This window comes from Melopsittacus undulatus, chromosome 5 (genome assembly GCF_012275295.1).
Source record: "Melopsittacus undulatus isolate bMelUnd1 chromosome 5, bMelUnd1.mat.Z, whole genome shotgun sequence".
Taxonomy (NCBI): domain Eukaryota; kingdom Metazoa; phylum Chordata; class Aves; order Psittaciformes; family Psittaculidae; genus Melopsittacus; species Melopsittacus undulatus.
This window is the reverse complement of record NC_047531.1, coordinates 10,841,081-10,861,438: the sequence shown is the minus strand read 5'-3', so window position 1 is coordinate 10,861,438 and position 20,358 is coordinate 10,841,081. Positions and strand designations below refer to the sequence as shown.

At 38.9% G+C, this 20,358-nt stretch overlaps 1 protein-coding gene across 1 annotated transcript in view; it reads left to right on the top strand.

Annotated features, from left to right (window-relative positions):
• TMEM117 (transmembrane protein 117) overlaps window positions 1-12,554 on the top strand; it is a 224,719-nt gene extending 212,165 nt beyond the window's left edge. The window contains exons 7-8 of the mRNA XM_034062987.1: window positions 3,025-3,154; window positions 11,577-12,554. Of these exons, the coding sequence (XP_033918878.1) occupies window positions 3,025-3,154; window positions 11,577-12,217 (771 nt within the window). The 3' untranslated portion in view covers window positions 12,218-12,554. The remainder of the gene's footprint in view (window positions 1-3,024; window positions 3,155-11,576) is intronic.
• The last annotated feature ends 7,804 nt before the right edge of the window (window positions 12,555-20,358 follow it).

Here is a 20,358-nt window from a genome sequence, read left to right as displayed (position 1 = left end):
CAGCCTAATACTGGCATTAGCCTGAAAAGTTAATAGTCATCTGCTCTTCTCCTGCACTATAATACTACAGCTATGTGTCCACAGGTGATAATGTCACTACATGAGCAGTAAATGCTCACATTTACCAAAGCTGTAAGCCAAATGAAGCCCTGAACGCTATTTAATCACCTAACCTAAAGTTTCATTTTCCTAAGTGCTGTGACTGTAATGACTTTCTTGGAAGTCAGTAGATTTAACTCATTATTTTAGTTTCCTTTTTAATCTTGTTTTCAAATGCATTTTATTGTGATTTATTTTATTTTGTTGTTGTTGTTTTTTATTTCTGTATTTCCAGTGGGACTGTTTTTAAATAACAGATTTTGTAATCATACCAATAAAGGTGTTACATTTGAAATGTTATTTATGGCGAAGAAGAAACACCTTACAGATAAAGCCAAGAACTTATTATTAGTATCATTTATATTTTAACAGTGTAATCCAAGAGTCATTAGTTGAGATCTGATTACTACAGAAAATAATGCTTTGCGCAGAAAAATGTTTCAGTAACCATAATAATGTCAACATTGTTCTACATACACTTCTTAGCTTCTACCCCTTTTCCCGGTGTTACATTCGACCTCCCCCTGCCCCTGCAGGTCCTGAAATGGGCAGTTTTAGTCTGGTGGGGATAAGTGGAGCATTATGGAGTGTCACTGGCATCTGGAGCCCTTTGCTGGGAAGGATATGATGTTCATTGTGATGGTTTCTTTTTCCTCACTCCCTAAGATTTACCTGGGAGCATTTTTATGTTTGCTAACACACTTTTAGACCTTGCTGGTTTTTTACTGATCTGAAGCTCCACTTACAGCCAGGTTTACTATACACAGTGCCTTTCACATGTTAGACACTTCTTTGTTCTCCTTATTGCTTCTAAAAGCAGTTTTGTCCAGCCCCAGTCTGCATTTCTTTAGCACTGGTGAGTTGTTTATAGCTGTGAGATCTCCAGTGCCAGCTTGTGCCCATCACTCAAGCAATGGCAATACAATATTACAGGGCTGCAGGGTGACAGAGGTCATGGTACAATTCAGGCACACTTCATACAATATGGGGTGTGTAGGTAGAAAATGTGAAATAATGTGCACAAGAAAGTTAGCCATAGTTTAAGTGTCAAGTAAGTGTGTTTGCTGAGACAAATAATACAGTAAATGGCATCTCTGACAGAGTTGGCATTCCAGTTATTCATTATCAGGTAATACTCATACAGATCAGAAAAAAATGCTGAAGTTTTTATAAAACTCAGAGGAGAAAACACAGTCCAATATAAAATTCTGTATGGTGGAATTTTATTTGTAAATCAGCAAAAGGCACAGTAGGAGCACTGAGGGAAGGCAAGAGCAGGAGGCCAGATCTATAGTCTTACGTTTACTTATTTCTAATGCAGCTCTCTGTTTGATTATCTTCAGGAATATGTAATGTATTTCTTCCTGTTTATTCCTGGGTGACAGTATGTATGACTTAACATGAGACACCAGTCCAGAGATAGATATTAGATACTGAGAACTGAGAACATACACTCACAAAATCTTTATATTTGGGCACTTTGTGAATGCCTACTACCTGTGAGGTGATGGTTGGGGATGCAGTGTAAAGCACTTTGCAGCTGGGCAGTTATACCTTGTGACCAGGAATGCGTGGTTTGCATTAGTGATAAGGCAAAAAGAGAGCGGCCCTATTTCTGGTTTCTCCATCTGTAAATTGGCACTTTCTGTATCTCTGTGAACATTGAGAAACAGGTACTAAGAGTCAGGTTTTCTCATTGCTTGTACTCCTGTTAATCCATTTAACTCAGGATCACAAAGAGCACAAATCAGCTGCTGTTAGTGTTTGGGCCATGCTATTCCCTGCTGATAAAACTGTTCCATTTCCCTTCCACTGCGGAAAATGTTGAAGCACTTAACAGTTCTTGGAAGTTATATACTCTTTTCATTACCCTGGTAGGAAAATTTCAGCCTTATAGAAAAGGGGAAAAAAAGGTAAAAAAAAAAAAAAAGGAATTGACAATGGAATTAGGGGATGGCTGTGCTGGAATGGTTTTCATGTGAAGGAAGCACAAGTCACTCAGAGAGGTCCTTCCAGTCTTTTACTTTCAGTAATTGAGGTGTTTGTTGCACTAACTTGTGAGATACAAGTCCAGAGGTATGCATGGGAACGTGGCCAGTATGTTTGTAACAGTAGATCACCAACAATCTGTGGTGCACTAAGTACTCAGGCACTAATCCCACTGACTAGCACTACTGCTAGGCTTTCAACTTTGGCTCTAATGAGCCATGCTGCTATACCCATTTTCAAGTGACTGATGGTGGGTGTGGATAACCAAGCAAAAAACTCCTTTAAATGCAGATCCTCCTCAGCTGGCTTACCACATGCTACTGAAGTATGCAAAATGATAGGTAAGAGCTTCCACATTTCCAGCATTACCCTGTCGGGTGAAATACAGCAACAGAGAAAACTGCTTGGATTGATTCAGGCAGATTGTACTGAAGGCCCTGCACTTGCAGGGTCTTTATTTAGATGTATTAAGGCCGAATACAGGAAACACCCTACAAGTTGAATATAGACACATTAAATGTTTGAAGGGGTCAGGCTTTCTTTGTCAATTTCTTGCCTGCAAGCTGTTTGTCAAATTAGTAACAGAAGTTGTAATTGTATTGCAAGCTTGCTATATAGGTATTCATATGCTTAGACAACTTGGTATTTGTATGCTTAGAGTACTTTGTAAAATCAGCTGTTACAGTGGGTTCAGTATTGTCATTTTGAAGTGAACTTTTAAACATGTAATTGCATGGACCTGAAGTAAAAATCATGGTTTATAGCTAATATAAATAAGGTATTCTATTTCAAGTGATTCAGTCAACTTTAAAGTCAGAAAATCCAAGCATAGAAGGCTTAAAAACAGAACCCTTTCTTTTTATTTAAGCTATTTAAAGGGTAAAAATCTACTGTGAAAGCTTATATTTACCTCCTAACTCTCTCTTATTTCAACAGGACTGGGAGTTTCCACATTTTATGGGTGATGTTGAAGTGAATCTTCCAGGCTTACCATCTGCACACATGCAGTTCAAAGTACCTTATTTCCAAAGGATCCTCAAAGAGGAGTATCACATACATATAACAGGTATGTGATGTTTCAGCTTGTGGCACAATTACACAGTTAACTGCTTCTGTGTAACAAATGTATGCTAACATGTCCTTAGCCACATGTTTGTGTGTATGTGCATGAGTGTCCCCCAGATTGCTATTTTTCTGTTGCTGTCCAAATCTATATCATCCATACATAAAGATCTCAGGAAAATGAAGAACCTGTATCTCACAAATCAGAGAGACCTGCTGTTTTTCATGGATTCCAGCAACTTCTTGTGACACTAAGTAATACCTAATGTAGCTTTATAGATCTTTTATCTAAAATTACTCTCCTGGGGAATTAGCAGCTTATTTCATCTTCAAATCTCTTATGCTTTCAGATGCTTTTGCTATGATTTATGCTAATATCTTTTCATAACTTCGGTCATTTTCATCTAGTAAAGGCCACTCATAACCATACTTCCATCAGTCATCTAACCAGAAGCAGACAGTTAAATAACCTCAAATAAAATAGAATTGTAGTTATTCAAATGGATGTTAGATATAGGTAAAAAGTACCTGATCCTTGCATACTGTGAGACAGTATTTTAATAACAGTAGGGATTGAAAAAGAGATAAAGGTTAAATAGGGATGAATATTTTGGTTTTACCTTCAAGCTGTGCAGAAGGAGCATAGCTTCTCTCTCTGCATTGGCAAAAGTTGGATAATAATGAATAAACATAAGAATGCAAGTGTGAATTGCCAAGGATCTTTACCTGCTAACATAAACAATCACAACACATGATTCTGTACAGCAATAATATAGATGAGGGCACCCAATGGCACAGCTGTATGAAACTCCTAGAGATCAGGGACAAACGGAGCATTCAGAGATGACACCAAGATAAAGCCAAGAGCTAGCAGGTTAATCACAAGCTCACCAGTCAGCAAAAGCCAAGAGAAGAAAATGTGCCAATGAGGAAAGACTGATGAACCAAGCGCTCAGTCAAGATGGCCTGAATGAGGCATCAGAAAAGGCATTTTCAGTAGAGAAGGTAGAAATCTGAGTGATCAGATAAAAAAACAGAAGAGAAGAGAAAATTATTGCAAAAGTTACGTGTTGGCTATTGAATGAGGGAAGGCAATTGGTGGTAGGAAGTACAGATGGAGGGATAGAAAGTTTTTCAAAATGGCATCTAGGTACCATGCTGGAATACTGAGAGAAAACAGATGGTCATCACGAGGAAAGAAGGGCTGGGGCAAGTCTGAGTGAGATTGTTTGAGCCATCAGCAGTTTTCATAGAATAGAATCATAGAATAGTTAGGGTTGAGGAGGACCTTAAGATCATCTAGTTCCAACCCCCCTGCCATGGGCAGGGACACCTCACACTAAGCCATGTCTCCCAAGGCTCTGTCCAACCTGGCCTTCGACACTGCCAGGGATGGAGCACTCACAGCTTCCCTGGGCAACCCATTCCAGTGTCTCATCACCGTTATAGTAAAGAACTTCTTTCTTATATCCAATCTAAACTTCCCCTGTTTAAGTTTTAACCCACTACCCCTTGTCCTGTCATTACACTCCCTAATGCAGAGTCCCTCCCCAGCATCCCTGTAGGCCCCCTTCAGATACTGGAAGGCTGCTATGAGTTCTCCATACAGCCTTCTCCAGGCTGAACAGCCCCAACCTTCTCAGCCTATTTTCATACAGGAACTGCACACAATTCTGCAAGTGAGGTCTCACAAGAGCACAGTAGAGGGGCAGGATCACCTCCTTTGACCTGCTGGTCAAGCTCCTTTTGATGCAGCCCAGGATACGGTTGCTTTCTGGGCTGCAAGCGCACACTGAAGCCGGCTCATGTTCATTTTCTCATCGATCAACACCCCCAAGTCCTTCTCTGCAGGGCTGCTCTGAATCTCTTCTCTGTTTTGGAACGGGATGAAGTAAATGATCTCATGGTCAAGAACTAGAGGTGTAGGGTGAGAGGAAGTCAGATGTGTACATAATGAGCACGTATTTTGTCTCCCAAGTGAGCAAAAAAGGAGAGGGGGAGGGGAAAAAAAGAGTATAAGCATCAAATACTTGATATGAATTATAGGCATGTTAGCAAAAAATACCTTTTTCCTGCTTCCCAAGACTAGGGCATGAATTTGAATGGGCTGAGTCCCACAAGGGTCCCTGATGCCCTGGGGTTATTCCATTGTATAAGGAGAAGTAGTGCAATGAGTGCACAGAGGGGCATAAACAATGACTGAAGAACGGTAGGATGGGTGGCACCATTGCATACAGAAACGCAGACTATTATAGTTAATGTAGATGAAAAACAATGAGTGATAGAAGAGGGACTGAAGAGCAAAGATCATTTTTGCATTGTAGAAGAGACAGAGATATTGATAAACAGGGAAGAGCAAAGAACAAGCAACAGTAAAAAACATCAGTTATCAGATCAGAAATACAATTGCTTTGCAGTGCTGCTGTTTGGAAACAGACCAAGAAAAAACAATATTTATGCATTGTAGAGTCTTCTGCAGGGAGGACTGGAGGCCTTTCTGATTTTCTGGCAAGAAGGCATTCTTTTAATAAGGATGAGCTAATGAATAGGGGCTGAGGAATATTTTTCCCTGCTCAGCGTTAACAAGATCCATTTATTAGATTCAGTAGACAAATCAATCCATTTGACTGCATGTCACGTACTCTGTCTACTACTGAGTGCCTGTTTTATCTTGGTGCTACGCCACCCTTTAAGAGATCTAATAAACAGTGATAACACATGGCACAAGAACCTCCCTTTGGGTAAGTTTTGCTTGAACCATCTGTTCTTGCCATCAGTTCTTGTCTTAGGTCAGGGTATTGTCTTGGATCATTTTCAAGCTCTAGCTATTGTGTGGATCCTTAGATACTTGTAATTTTCAACTCAAACCAAGGAACTAATAAAAGGAAAGAAGTACTGGTTAAATATCTATATAACAAGATGAATGTAGTCCAGTCTAAAATGATGGTAGAGAGTGATGCATATGAATGTGACTGTAGCAAATGACATAGGGATAGGACACTAATAATGGCAGGCAGCCTGCTGCATTTAAGCCCTGTTTAATACATGGAATCCAGAATGTTAAATTAAGCCATAGGACATCTTTTTAGTAACAAGCAGGAAAAGAAGACTAAGGCCTGAATATTTTTGATTTTAGTACTTGCCATAGGGATAAAGTCAAGTTCTAAATCTATGACCTGTGACCTGATTTGTAGAAACTGGAAACACTTTTCTCTCAAATAGCAAGGAGAAATAAAGTGTGGCTGAAATAACACCATCTTTTACCTGGGAAATTTTACTCTTTTACAGTCAGTTTTGGTCACTGTTGATTGATATAAGTAAGAGCAGCCCTAGGACTCCCCTGAGCAGCCCAACTCGATGCTGGGTTGCTCTAACAAGCAACAGTCCCACAAAGAAGCAGCTGTAAGTAATGTAACATTCAGAGGAGTGAAGGCCTTTAAACCACCTTTCTGTTGGTGTGTATTTAATGGCTTTGTGCAAGTGCTCTACAGCTGAAGGATTTCACAGTTACAAGCTCTGTGTTGCCTACTCTCCTGATTTTATCACAAGTCTTAAGACAGTTGATTTTCTTTGTTTTTTTCTATTTTGCCTTAAAGTTGTAGTTCCTGAATTCAGTGACTACGAGCGAATTTCAGCTTTCATAAAATAAAGCTTATGGTTGCAGAGAAGAAATGTTGCTTCTGTGTAACTCCAGTATCTAAATGGCAGATAAATATAACAGTGCTAAGTGTATTATTTTTAACCCATCTTGCTACTTTAAACTAATAATGTGCTTTCTTAGGCCTGGTTTATGATTTCTGAATGGTGTGAGTTGGCAGTGATATCAAATTAACATCTGCAGCCTGTAGCGTATATGCTTCAGTGTAATTTTAAATTTACTATTAAAAACATATCTTATTTTTACTGTTAACTGAGTACCTCATTTTGCTCAAATTCCTTTGCTTCTAGGAACTCATAATAAGAATCTACTCAGTATTAAATATTTTTATCCTGTTTTGATAGCTGCTTTTATCTATGAACATCAAAAATAACTTGAATTCCAGCATCTGCTTAACTCATCTGGATTTCCCTTGACAGATGGTTCATTGCAAAGTGTGTGTTTTCCTTCTTGGGCTGCTGTTTATGAAAATACATAGTCTACCCTAGTTTCTATAGTACCCAGGGAAAACTTAAAAGTAAATTTTGTTACTTCAGATTCTTTCATGGTTAAAAGGCATTATGGGGCCTGGCTGGTACCCTTTAATAGCAGCGCTGGAGATCCAAGAGCATCTTCTGTCAAGTGTGCGAATAATTTTCAAATAGGAAATGTTAAGGTTTGGACATCAAAACAGGTGGGAGATTTTTTTTCTGGCTGTTTATAAACATGTTTCTGAATGCTGATGTAACCAGAGTGCCCTTCCACCCAAAGGAGAAATTATCATCTTCATTGGTGGCGAGTGCCTAGCATGGCTGGCTTGTGGAGTTAAAGGAAAATGTGTTGACAGGCTGAGCATCACCTATACAGGCGAGCCAGAAGGAGCCTGTGGGCAAAACCAGAAAGGTTAGAGGTAAAAACAAAACAAAGCTGTCTGTGCACACAGATGTGAAAAAAAGGCAGAGGATTTGTGCCTTAGTTCACCTAACAGTATGCATGTATCTAGCTAATAGGACTAATGCAACCGAAGATGCGAAGAACATTTCAAAGATACCTATATGTTTTACAGAGGTGTCTGAGAAGTCAACATTTACTATAGTAGCCTCTGGCTGTGATTGCATGCATGAGGCCACCTGAGTCTAGCCTTAATAAGTGGAATTTTCGCATTTCCTCTTGACCTCAAGAGGGATGATGAGGACTGGTTTTTACACGAGATCACTTCTTTTACGATATTATTGTTCAGGTACAAAATGGACATGCAAAAATAAAAATGCTCCAGAATCAACAGCTGGTTTGGAATACCAGGACCTGCAGGATCTGCTCAATTGCCCAGTAAATCAGTTTCATGTTGGACTGTGGAGGTCGATGAACCTGTCATAAACCTTATCAGCCTCTTTTAAAATGACCACTGCCCAACATCTTGGTCAGCTGATTCCCTTCTGGAAAAGGGAAAAAGAAAAATCCATACCTCTTTGACCATGAGAAGGCCCCTGGCATTCATCTGCATGCACAGTTGTTCAGCTTCAGCAGGAAGGACAGAGTATTTCTAAGCAGAATCCTGTACAGGCTGGTGTTCAGAGCATGATCCTACAGAGCAGGGCCAAACTGCCATAAGTAGAGATTGCTCTACAGCCAGGGTTTCCCTTCTGGTGAGTGCCCTAGCCATGAAGGTGCAATCCTCCTCAATAGTCATGCTCACAAAATAGGGATAAAGTTTTCATCCCCAAATAGTGTTTGTAGCCTACAGCACCTAGGAAAAGGTTTCACATCTTACATCACAGACTCACAAATAGAATTAATATCCACAGCTAAAAACTAAAAATTTGAGCTTGTTTGTGTGCAAGGTGAGACATCAGGAGTCAAGTCTAATTTATGAAGTTGATTTCCAATGTAAGCTTTGTGTATGACTTTGTATAAAAACCATGCTAAAGTTAAGTTGCAATAGACAATCATTTTATACATGTATATTATACACATGTATAATGTTAAATGTTGGCCAGTATAATAAGTCTCAAAAATTCCTTGTCGTGGGGAATTACCATTAAATAGATGTTTGTGAGTGGATACTGTCAGGCCTTTTGGTTCAGTCTGCTCCAACACATTTATCACTGATATAGAAGGTTTGCTCATTAAACTGAACAGGCTATCACACCTGCTAGTACAGCAGTCAAGTGCATGTCTTCAAAGATGGATAGACAGCAGAGGACACTGTATTCTAGGAAGAGGCAAATACTTTCTGTAAGTAACCAAGAGAGCACTAACTCCCAGTGATTTTGTGTCTAAGATTAACACAGCCCTTCTCTTCAGGGAATACTGAGTAGGAGTAGGAAGATGTCATTGTGTTCATATATGGTTATGGCGAGACTGTTACTCATATACAGTGTTTGGTTCTGGTGACAACAGTTTTCAAAAGAGGAGGAAAAATCACAGAGTTCATCAAACATGACAACAATGGAAAAATGGTCTAGAAATTAGAAATTTAAGGAATTTTGAGAAGATCCACTACAGAACAGAGGTAGGTCTTAGGCACCTAGCTGCTGCTTAGACATACAGGTTGTGATTAATCTTAAGGGTGTCTGCATCAAAGCTGATTGTCTAAGCACCCTTTATAGTCCACACTGACCCAACAATCCCAACAGCAGAGCTTAGGCTCTGCTCCTGCTTGCCTAACACTGTCTAGGAACTGAGCAAGGGAGTTTCAAGTTCATGCTTTTTATAAAACAGGAATGCTTGAAAAGTGTATCTCAGAGCAGGTGAGCAGTCAAATTCGTTATATGTGTGGAGCCTTTTTTAGGCAAATGCATTTTAGAAGAGATTCACAATTATGAAACCACAGTGTAGGATAGATGCTACGTGAAGCCCAAGATCAAGCACCTGGCCACCTCTAGTCAGCATTTTTAGTGTTTTCTCCTAGATTCTTAGTCAGCTTCACCAGCTGCAGGCTGCTGTCTCAAGTCTTACTCCTTAGGTAGCTTGCTCTACATATGTTTCATTTAGGACAATGTGGTCACACAGGTGATTGTTGTGAAATCCACTGGGTGCCTTCATACCCAAAAAAGGAGGTTGGTTATAGTGCAGCACTGAAATGGCTAAGTTTCCATCGTCAGTCATAACTGAAACCTATAATCAGGAATTGTAGGTTTCAGTTACGACACTGTTATACTTAACAGGGTATTTTGGCCTTTACTAAGGCCATCTCAATAATGTCCTTGTTTCATAATGCTTCATATTTAATCTTTCAACTGTCTGTTTTCTCTCTACACATCTTCATGCTTGCCATGTCTAGATGAAAAGAAAGCAGTACAGGTTCTGCATGAGTTTGTGCCCTTCTTACTATCTGTAGGGTCTAGCAAATCTGTCTGGAAAATCACCAGTCTTGACTTTGCAGAAACACAAAGCACCACAGATAGCATTTTGATGGAAGATTGTTCTTGGATGGGCTTATGATGCATTTTCCTGGGAAAAGAATATGGCTAAACAAATTAAATTTAGGGCAATGAAGTAAGGGTTTAGTTTCTGGTTGAAACTGTTTTCTGGTTGAAGCAGAGTAATAATTTGATGAAAAATTATTGTTTCAAAAAGTGTGTTACACAACTGCTGAAAAGAAGGTGTTGGTATTTTACCCTTCTGGAGCATTTTAGTTTTACATTTTGAACACACAGACTTTCAAGAACTGGAATCCATTTATGCCTTAAAAGCCAAAGCATAAATCATTTGATAGATACTCTGATACATTTGTTTTCTGTTTCACTTGAAACATATTTAAATATGGTTCCAGCACGGACCAATAACATTCATCACCAGCAGGAACATTCCTCCATGCATGTTCTTTCATGTAATGCTGACATGTAGATTTGCTGGGTTCTTGGGTGGTCATCACATGCACAGGTGATGTTCAGCTAGAATGTAAAAGATGTTTTGACTCAGAAAATAGTATAATTTGGTTTGTGTATTTAATAATTCTGAATGGATACCTGGAGTTCACCTGTTCCAACACTCTTTTCAAAGCACGGTGCAATTGCATAATGTTATCTTTAATGTCCTTTGGATGCCTAAAGGGAGCATGCAAAAGAGCAACTTTAAATAATAAAAGGATAAACGTTTCCTCCTCCCGTACTGCAGGAGCTGAATGTCAGACTATGAGTCACTCCTTGGAGGAGCATCTCACTACATGGACTGTAGGAAAAGCTAAGCTGTCTGGCCTCCCAAGACTACAGTCAGACCTTGCTATTTCTCGAGGGTGTAGTATATCTAAATCACAGTTCATTCAGTTATACCCATCTGAATATGTCTGTGCATCATGGTTGGTGTATCAAACAATTTACATAATTACCAACCCCCAAAAATTCAGTCATTTCAGTCATTCCTGGTATATAAACAGTTCCATCTATTATGGCTTTTTCATGGAAAATTTCCATGTGAATATTTCGTAAGTCCTGGAATTAATGCTTCTTTTAGGTTTATTGATCTACAACAGATCACCTAGTGGTCTAATCGACAGGTCACCTACAAAATGCAATGTGAATTCATTTGATATACTGTGCTTGTGCTGTGCTTGTGTTACAGAATTATTTTATAATGTGCCTAGACCTAATTGTAAAATGCTAGGGGAAATTCAGCAAAAATCTATAGGGGAAATTTAATTACAGCTTTGCTTTATAGGTTAATAAAAAATGAATGTAGGTTTGTTGGTTTGTGGTTTTTTTCCTCTGAGTAGCTTTTACATATGACTGAATTTGTACTGCTTCTGAAATGGATGTATCAGATGACAAAACTTTCTTTTTTCAAACAGGCAAATGGTTTAACTATGGAATTATCTTCCTTGTTTTAATCTTGGATCTGAATATGTGGAAGAACCAAATATTTTACAAACCTCATGAATATGGTCAATATATCGGTCCTGGACAGAAGATCTACACAGTGAAAGACTCAGAAAGCTTGAAAGACCTCAATAGAACTAAATTATCTTGGGAGTGGAGATCCAATAACACCAACCCATTGACGAACCGGACCTATGCCGAAGGAGACATGTTCTTGCACAGCAGATTCATAGGCTCTAGCCTTGATGTCAAATGCCTGGCTTTTATTCCAAGTTTGCTGGCTTTTGCTTTGTTTGGTTTCTTCATCTGGTTCTTTGGGCGATTTCAGAAAACTGATCAAGGCATGGAGAATTTAGACAAATCATACACAAGAATGAAAAGAAAGTCACCATCAGATATGGGAATGACACGAGAAAATACACAGGTGTTGGTAGAAGAACCATTAAGTTTTCAAGAACCACATCTTGTATCCATAAAATCAGACTTAAGTGAAATAGTTTTTAATTCTTCTCTCCTAACTTCTGAAAACTTGAACGCACAACTGAATGAACCAGATAGCCCTTTACAGCCAGTTCCAGAGTCCTCTGTCCCTAAGAATAAACCTGTGACATAAAGGCAAATACCCAGGAAAATCAGTTTAAATAAGCAGTTACTATAAGATTTCAGTTTTACCTTTTGTAAGTTAAGATTTACATAGTGTTTAGAATAAGAAACTCAACCTATACCAAAAGGTGCTCAGCATGCTTTTTTTAGGAATTTTGGTTTTTATTTGTATTATAGTACGTGCCTACTGTATATCTAACATTCCTTTATAGATTGCTTCCTAAAATTGCACAAGCTGTTTATTAATACATTACCTTAACTGTATAATAGTGTATTAGATGATTACTTGCAGGTATAAAATTCTACCGTGGTGGTGCCTTGAGACATTAAACTGTTTTTTAACTCAACACCAGATGTATAGCACAGTTCTTCTAATCTACTTTGCAAAGCTTTTTGTATATGGTTATTTTAAGTACCATTTGATGTCTTCACAGAGATAAATATAGGTATTCCTAAATAAGGGTTTGTGTTAGGACACCACAACTTGACTTTGTTATTTACTCATCTGCAAAGCCAGTGACTTTGATGACCTGACTGCAGAGAAGCATGTTGATTACCTTTTAATTTTTGCTGACTAGCTGCCAAACACAAATACAGATTCATTATGTGGTAAATAGCAGAGAGATAATTCAGCATGGGTCACTACTTGTGAAAATATGACTTACTCCATCAGTAATAGCAATTAGGTGATAATGCCTAATTATATTTTTCCTAATTAAAGATAAACTGCTCCTTGATTAAAAGTTTTGCCCTTCACTTTTTAGAAACAGAGGTGAAAATACATTCTTGAAGTAACTCTTTCCATCATCACACCAGACCTATGCAACATCAAGGAGCCAATGGAGTGATTACAGTAAAGGACACAAAGCCCACTACATCCAGTTTTGAGCAGTTTGGTACAAATATATCTGGGCATACATGAAACATACACAGAAATACACCACATATGGACAGACAAACTTCTCCAAAAACTAAAGCCATGTTTATGGGTCTTAATTAAAATATGTTAACAACTGACTTTTATTGTAACTTTTTTTCTCTTCATTCATTATCCATGGATAAGCATTACCTGAAAGCAGAAACATGGTGAAACTGGGGGAGGCGGGAGGGAGGGAGAAGGGCTGTGTTTGCATTTTTGAAGGGGACTTTGTAAAGTGAATTCCTCAAAATATATGCACTAGAGAAATTGCATACCTAAAACATCAGAAAGACTCTGATTTGCCTCTAATTTAGTTTTATAAATTGTTCCTATAAGTTACTAAATAACAAGCCATTTTTAAGTCTGAATTATTTCCCTGTCATTTTACTGGTGTTGCTGCATTTTGTCTTTGTGGCTTTTTTATCTTTGTTGTTTTGATCTATCTGCTTTTAAGTTTTTGGAATGCTGAATTTAGCATGCATAATAGAATTATGCATTTATTAACTGTCACTTGAGAGCTAATTTGAATAAACATCATTCAACGATTGTTTATTATGAGGCAGGAACATATTCCGTTACTATTGCAATTTTTTGTATACATTTTATCCATGCATTGTCCTGTTTAAAATCATAAATATTTCTGACACTAAAAAAGACAGTATCACAGCAATGTCAAAATCAAATAATCTGCTTATAGGACATGTCATATTTCATCAAGAGAAAGTTCACTTTAAAGCCAAGCTAAATTTTTAACCATTAGAAATTATGACTAAAAATAAATTTGTTAGTTTTTTTGCTTAGCACAGCCTATAAACATATTTAATTGACTTAAGATATAGTCAAAGGCAAGCCATTAGTTACTAATGGTAAAATGCTGTGAGATCCTGCTTGTACTGTGTGAGAGGTGACTATATTGCTGGTTGACTTTGAAACAGCATTTGATTTCTTAAGTAGTTAAAGAAATACCTGAATAATTTTTCAGATGATACATGCTTCTCTGTATGTTTTGGACACTGTAAACCCAAGTACAGAAAATCTCCTGTTAACTAATTTCTCCTTTTTGCGCATAGGAGTAGTTAAATTCATTAACATGGAGGCAGAAAATGAAAGAATTACTTGAGCCTTACAGCCTGTGTGATTACATGACTCTGAGAAAACTGTTATTAAGCAACTGATTCGCAGCTGAAATAATTCTGTGACCTCACATTGAGTTAATGCTTTTAAGGTCATTATAAGCCCGCATGAAAGAGAGAAAGGCATCAAGTAATCCTAGATTTTGCATGAGTACTTAATGGTCAAGCAGAGAGACTGCTTATAACATGAATTCATAAGAAGTTAAAAGATTCAGTGTAGCCACTCACCATGGTCATATCATCACTTTAATTAAAGGAAGAAGGACTTCTCAGTTCTGTGGAAGTCTCATTTGTAAACACAGACACAGATGGGAGAGGAGTATTTCCACTCTCCATTTCTACTATTAAGGTTGAGAAGCCTGAGTTAGGTCGCTAAGCTTACCTTGAGCTCCTTCTGAAGCAGGCAAAAACTGGGGAGCTGAACACCCTAAAGGTGATTTGGTACCTAATGTAATAATTTTCCTCTGCATTACTAAGTAGCACAACTCAGCAGGAATGGGTTTGTGAAGTGAAACAGTTGGTGCTGAGGATGCAGAGCCCACAGTTAGTACATTTCAAGGTTTTACTTCAGTTCAGCTCTTCCGTAGTCCTTATAAACTGAATGGACAACAGTGGCTGCAATATGTTTTGGACAAATCTCATTCATGTGTAGACACCATGCAGTTTGGATTAGGGAACAGTAAGTGGGCACAATCTAAAGTGCATTCCTGAGCTGAGTCATCCTCAGCTTTCTGATGCAACTTGTCTTCCTCTGTGAACTGTAGAAGGGTCCATGGGAGACTGGGTGGCTAAGTACGAAGCTTAAAATTGGCTACCCAAAATAGAAATACTCCTTCTGGAAGTACATTCATTGTTTTCAACTGTTGTTCATTATTAATATTCTGAAATGCTTCACTAACTCACAATACTCTGAAATGCTTTCTAGTCTAGTACCCATAACTAGGACCTTGATATGGATCGTTGGCCTTTTCCTATGTGAAAATAGGAAAAAGCTTTCCTGTGAAAGCCTATTACACCAATATCTTAGTAGTCTTCTTTTTTTTCTCTTTGTGACGAAGTTGGAAGAATCCATAGAACAGAAAAGATGAAGTGTCAAATTTTTCACACACTGCACAGCTCTCCATTCTGCCCTCTATAATAAACCATCCAGCTGCTGTCATCACAGGGCTGGGCTGTCATGAAGGGCTGGCCTATGTCTGCTTTGTCAGAGATCAGATTTGGTACAATAGTTCTTTATTTTTTTTACCATAGATGCACTTTACAATGATGAATGATAGATACTGCCTAAAATAGCATACATAGAGATATCTCTAGGATAAGCACGTAAGATTTATGAGCCCACAGGTGTTTATAGCATCCTCAACCTTTGCAGAGGTGGAAATTACATGGAGCAAATAGAAGATAAGAATATTTGTAGAAAGTACCTTAAATACAATATTCATGCTTATGAAAGGGTATATGTATGTCTAAAATTCAGCTGCAGAAAATGTATATGTGTAAGTGTATGTATGTTAGGAGCCTAGGGATTAGTTGCTTTTGTTGGGAGAAACTGCTGATTTACTACTTCCCTCTTTATTCTACATCGCTCCAGGTGTTACTTCCTCCAGGTTGCTTCATCTCCCCTTCCTCCATTTCTGTTGCCTAGAAAATATAAAATCAAAAAAAGAACATTTAACTGCACTATCTGCTTCCCCAAGTTACGTTTTTTTTCTAATTTATGCAGAAAGGAAATTTGTTCTGTTTAAAAGATTTCTGTCCTCTCCAGGTAGTGTCATACTCTGGTCTACTGCACTGTATCACAGGATATGTTAAATTATTGCTTTTCCTGCAGTGGATAGCCTCCATTGTGACAACCACCTGGAAACAAAGAGCAGACACCTCTCAAAGACTGGGAAGGCATCAATTCAGATACGGAACTGGCAAACTCATTTTCCCGCAAGTGAACAAGTTATGACTCACTAGTAAAAGATGTAACAGATTTTTAATACACTGCCTTTAATTTTAACAACCTCCTAGGAAGGGCTCCATAGGAGAGAACTTTTTATCTCAGGCCATAAATTTGAAATAGTTACAGTCTGCAAGCAGACTGTTTTGGCTTTTTAGGTTGCATTTGAATGTATTCAGCTTAAACTTTGAGCAGATTACAAGACAAACCTAACTGTGATTTGATTCACTTGTAGCTGTGCAGTGCAGGGTATAGACAAACCACACATTTACCAGAGGTTAGAGTGACCCCATGCTTTGGATTATGGACAGACGTGCAACAATTCAAAATGCATTTATTAACGAAGAGTTGCAGTCCCTTTGTCAACAGAGATGCCACTGCAAACACCAGACAGACCATCTCTTCTACTGTACTGTCTCTTGTCCATAGTTCTAAATCACAAAAGACAAAGAGGTTGTTCTTTTCCCTGTGCAGTCAAAACTGTCCTGTGGGGAGGAGCACAGGCTCCTTAAATGTAATATGGCATGTCGCTGCGATGCATAACATACAAACTCCAAATAGGACAACCAAAGACAGGCAAAAGGAGGAAGTCTGGTCTGTGAGTTCCACAGCCTTGAGGTGAAGCAGGGTTATAAGCCATTGCTTATATGACCAATTTAGAAGGAATTTAATATAAATGGAAATCCTGATTCATAGGAACATGAGGGGACAAATGGAGAGATAGCAAATCACTAGAAATCGTTTCTATCCCCTTCAGATACTGAAACAGAAGCAGCAAGACCCTGTACCCAAATGCTCACAAACAATTCTCAGCTTCTAGATGTTTTCTGGGTGAGTAGCTCTTCCAGGTGACTGGGTTTTAGCACCATGTTATTTCCCTCCTAACACTTCCTCTGCACGAGAGATGTCAGCAGCTTTTCACTATTTGGGGGAAAGGTGTAGTTTTCTGAATGGGAAGTAGGGAAGTAACTTATGAAGGAGAAGCCACATGAGGCTCCAGCAAACTCCTTGTTGGAGAGAGCAAAACCATGAATCCAGTTGCTTTGCAAAGACGAGTGAAGTAGCATCAAATCCTTTCAGAAATATATGTTACAGCAGCAACACAGGCACAGAGATACTTCTAATCTCAGGCTTTTCCTTTGATGTGTAGCAATTGGGGTCTGCATAACAGAAGTTTATTTGATTCCTGCAGGCAGGTTATAGACCTGGGTCTCATGCTGCTTTGTGACATCTGGAGCACTTCTTGGCATATTGAATTCCTTCCTCTCTTCCTATTTTTTTCCCTAAAGTCTGTTTCAAGCTTCTGTTTTTATTTCCAATAAATTCTTATTGTTAGTGACCTAAATCACATATCACCCACCAAAGGGCCATAATGGCTGTTACTGAGGCAATACCATCTGTGTCTCCCTCTCTGCCTTTAAGTAGAGATAAGTGTTGGTTTGTGACTGCTTCTGAGATGCTGTTTTCCTTGCTGACCTTTCCTTCGAGAGATTTAAGGGGCCATAGAGGGAGTTGATATGCTGGTGGCCACTGAGTCTTTTGGGCTACAAAACACATATTTGGACATTGTCACAGTTTCAGTATCTAATTGTTGTTAAAATCATTTTCTGAAGGTAGGTGTAGACTGAGCCAACTAGAGTGAATATATTCCAGTAATGTAGTATCTCCAGCTGCTCCAGATGTGTGAAGACCTTTGTGAGGTTCGTTCCCTGTCAGCTGTGGCAGCCTTGCCAAGTAACACTGCTAAGGGTGCATGAGTGGTTTAACTTCCGTGTCATCCAGTGATAACATAAACCTGATCGCACAAGTACAGAAAATTTCCTGTAATCATTGTTTCTATGTTTCCATGGTGACTAGAAAGAGAAAAATTTCTATTTTTGCTTCATGAAACTATAGAAAAATGGAACATTTTCCAAAATCTCTGCAAGATTAAAATTAACTTTTGAGCAGAAAATAATGCCATTTTCCCTTCATGTGTGCTATCCCTTTACTCTCTTTCTACCCTTTGCATCACTTCTGACCTGCACAAATTCCACCAGCTCCACAGCAAAGCTACTCCTCAAAAATAATCCCCAAAGGGGCATAGATCAAACTCTTCCCTATGGGATCCTGGAGAGACTTTAGGCATTTTTAATTCAAAAAGAAAAGAAAGGAAAAGAATATTGATTCCAATGTTTAAAGAGTTTGTTATTTATTTATATAAAAGCAGCTAGAGCACATGGCAGAAATCAACAGTAACCTCCTGTTGTACTGAAAAGGGGTAGATTTAGTTTAAATATTAGGAAGAAACTCTTCCTAATATTTGTCTGAGGATGGCGAGACACTGGCGCAGGTTGCCCAGAGTTGTGGATACCCCATCCCTGGAAGTGTTCAAGGCCAGATTGGATGGGGCTTGGAGCAGCCAAGTGGTTGGTGTGCCTGCCTGTGGCAAGGGAATGGAACTGGATGAGCTTTAAGGTCCTTTCCAACTCAAACCATTCTGTGATTCTATGATTCTATAATTTTCCACAGCAGGTCTGCCTACAACGGCCAATATAATAATTTGTTGAACCTAGGGGTTCAACTGTAGGCAGGTTTAATGTGTAGTACTTCATAAAACCTCCATGGAAATGTGTGTTGTTGTACCTAAAACAGTGGGAATTTTTCTGTTTTCAAGCCCAGGCTATACCTGGGTTTGAGAGCACAGTTCCTTATTTAGCAACCAGCCTGTACTAACAGGTTCTTGAAATTCATGCAGGGCCATCCAAAGGCACAAGCTCAGGTCCATATGAGCTATATAGTTATTTTAGGTCACTGCGCCTGAGCAGTTAGCCCAGTTGCTCTAAAGAGTGCTACAAAGACACAGTGTCATATTGGTCTAACTAGGACTCAAAGACAACTAGCTCATTCGGGTGTATTTTGGTGCCTTGCAAAAGGCACATGAAGGAATAAACATGCATACACCAAAGATCTCTCCCTGTGTTTTGATGGCTCCAGCTTTACATCACAAAAATATCCACCATCTTTTTGGGGAAGTGAAGCAGGCAGTTGACAAGACATTTCCTAGAGACCTCTGGAAAAATGTACTTTAATCAAACTACTACTCATCATGTAGTTCTTGTTACCATTTATATCACAGCAGCATGTAAGTGCCTTAGACAAACAAGACTATGAAGACTGGAAAGGAACTGAAGAATTTGTAGCACAAAAGACTTGCAAAAGTAGAAACAAAAATTAAAATACTGAGACATGAAATCACTTGCCCAAGTTCCCAAAAGTCACGTATTGCACTGCTTGTGTATTTGATTGGAAGTTTGGCCTTTCTAGTTTTCTGCTGTCAAATGTCTTCTTTGTCTCATGAGATTCACAGACACACGGCATGAAACATGCCAGGAACAGCACTGGGTATATTTCACCCTGGTATGTATTCCATCTGGAGAAATGGAGATTTTGAAACGAGAAGGCAGTTTCAGTAGCATCAGACGTGCATTGTCTCCTGCCAGGAAAATGCCTGCAGGGTGACCGTAATGAGAAGTGGAAATACTTCTCTTCATAGCTACCTTCCAGAGTTTGCTGATCTCAGCCTGGGTTCAGAAATAGAGTTTGGAAAAGAGACTTCAACAGTGATTCAAATCACAGCAAGTAACATGCAAAGAAGTTACAAAGCTGCTCTTTTATTCCCCAGAATGTTGGCATCCTATTGTTTCTTTGCAAATGATATTTTGCAAAAAGGAAGTCGTTCAATTCATTTTCATAGTAAATGCAAGGACTGCCAGCGCTTATGTGATGGCAACTTCAGAATTTATACTGGGTTGCATTTTTCCTTCAGCTCTATCAAGTGTCGCTGAGAAGTGATGCTGGAAGTTCAAAAGACAAGCGGCAAAAAAGTTCGTCTAACATGTTCCTGTCATGTACACTGTGAGGGCATTAGTTTTTGTTTGAACGATGAAACAGGGAAACCTGTAAAACAACAATCTATTTATAACAGGATTCAGTGCATTGCATCCTGATACACAGGCTCGTTGAAGATGTGAAAGGGCCCTGCCAGTGTCAGTGCACTAAGTGCGATATTTAGGGGCAAGATGGTAGGAAACACTAGGCTGGTGAGAGCAGCAGAAGCTGACAAGTGCTGTGCTATGTTTCAGCTGGGCTGTTTTGCCAATCAAGGTCCATCA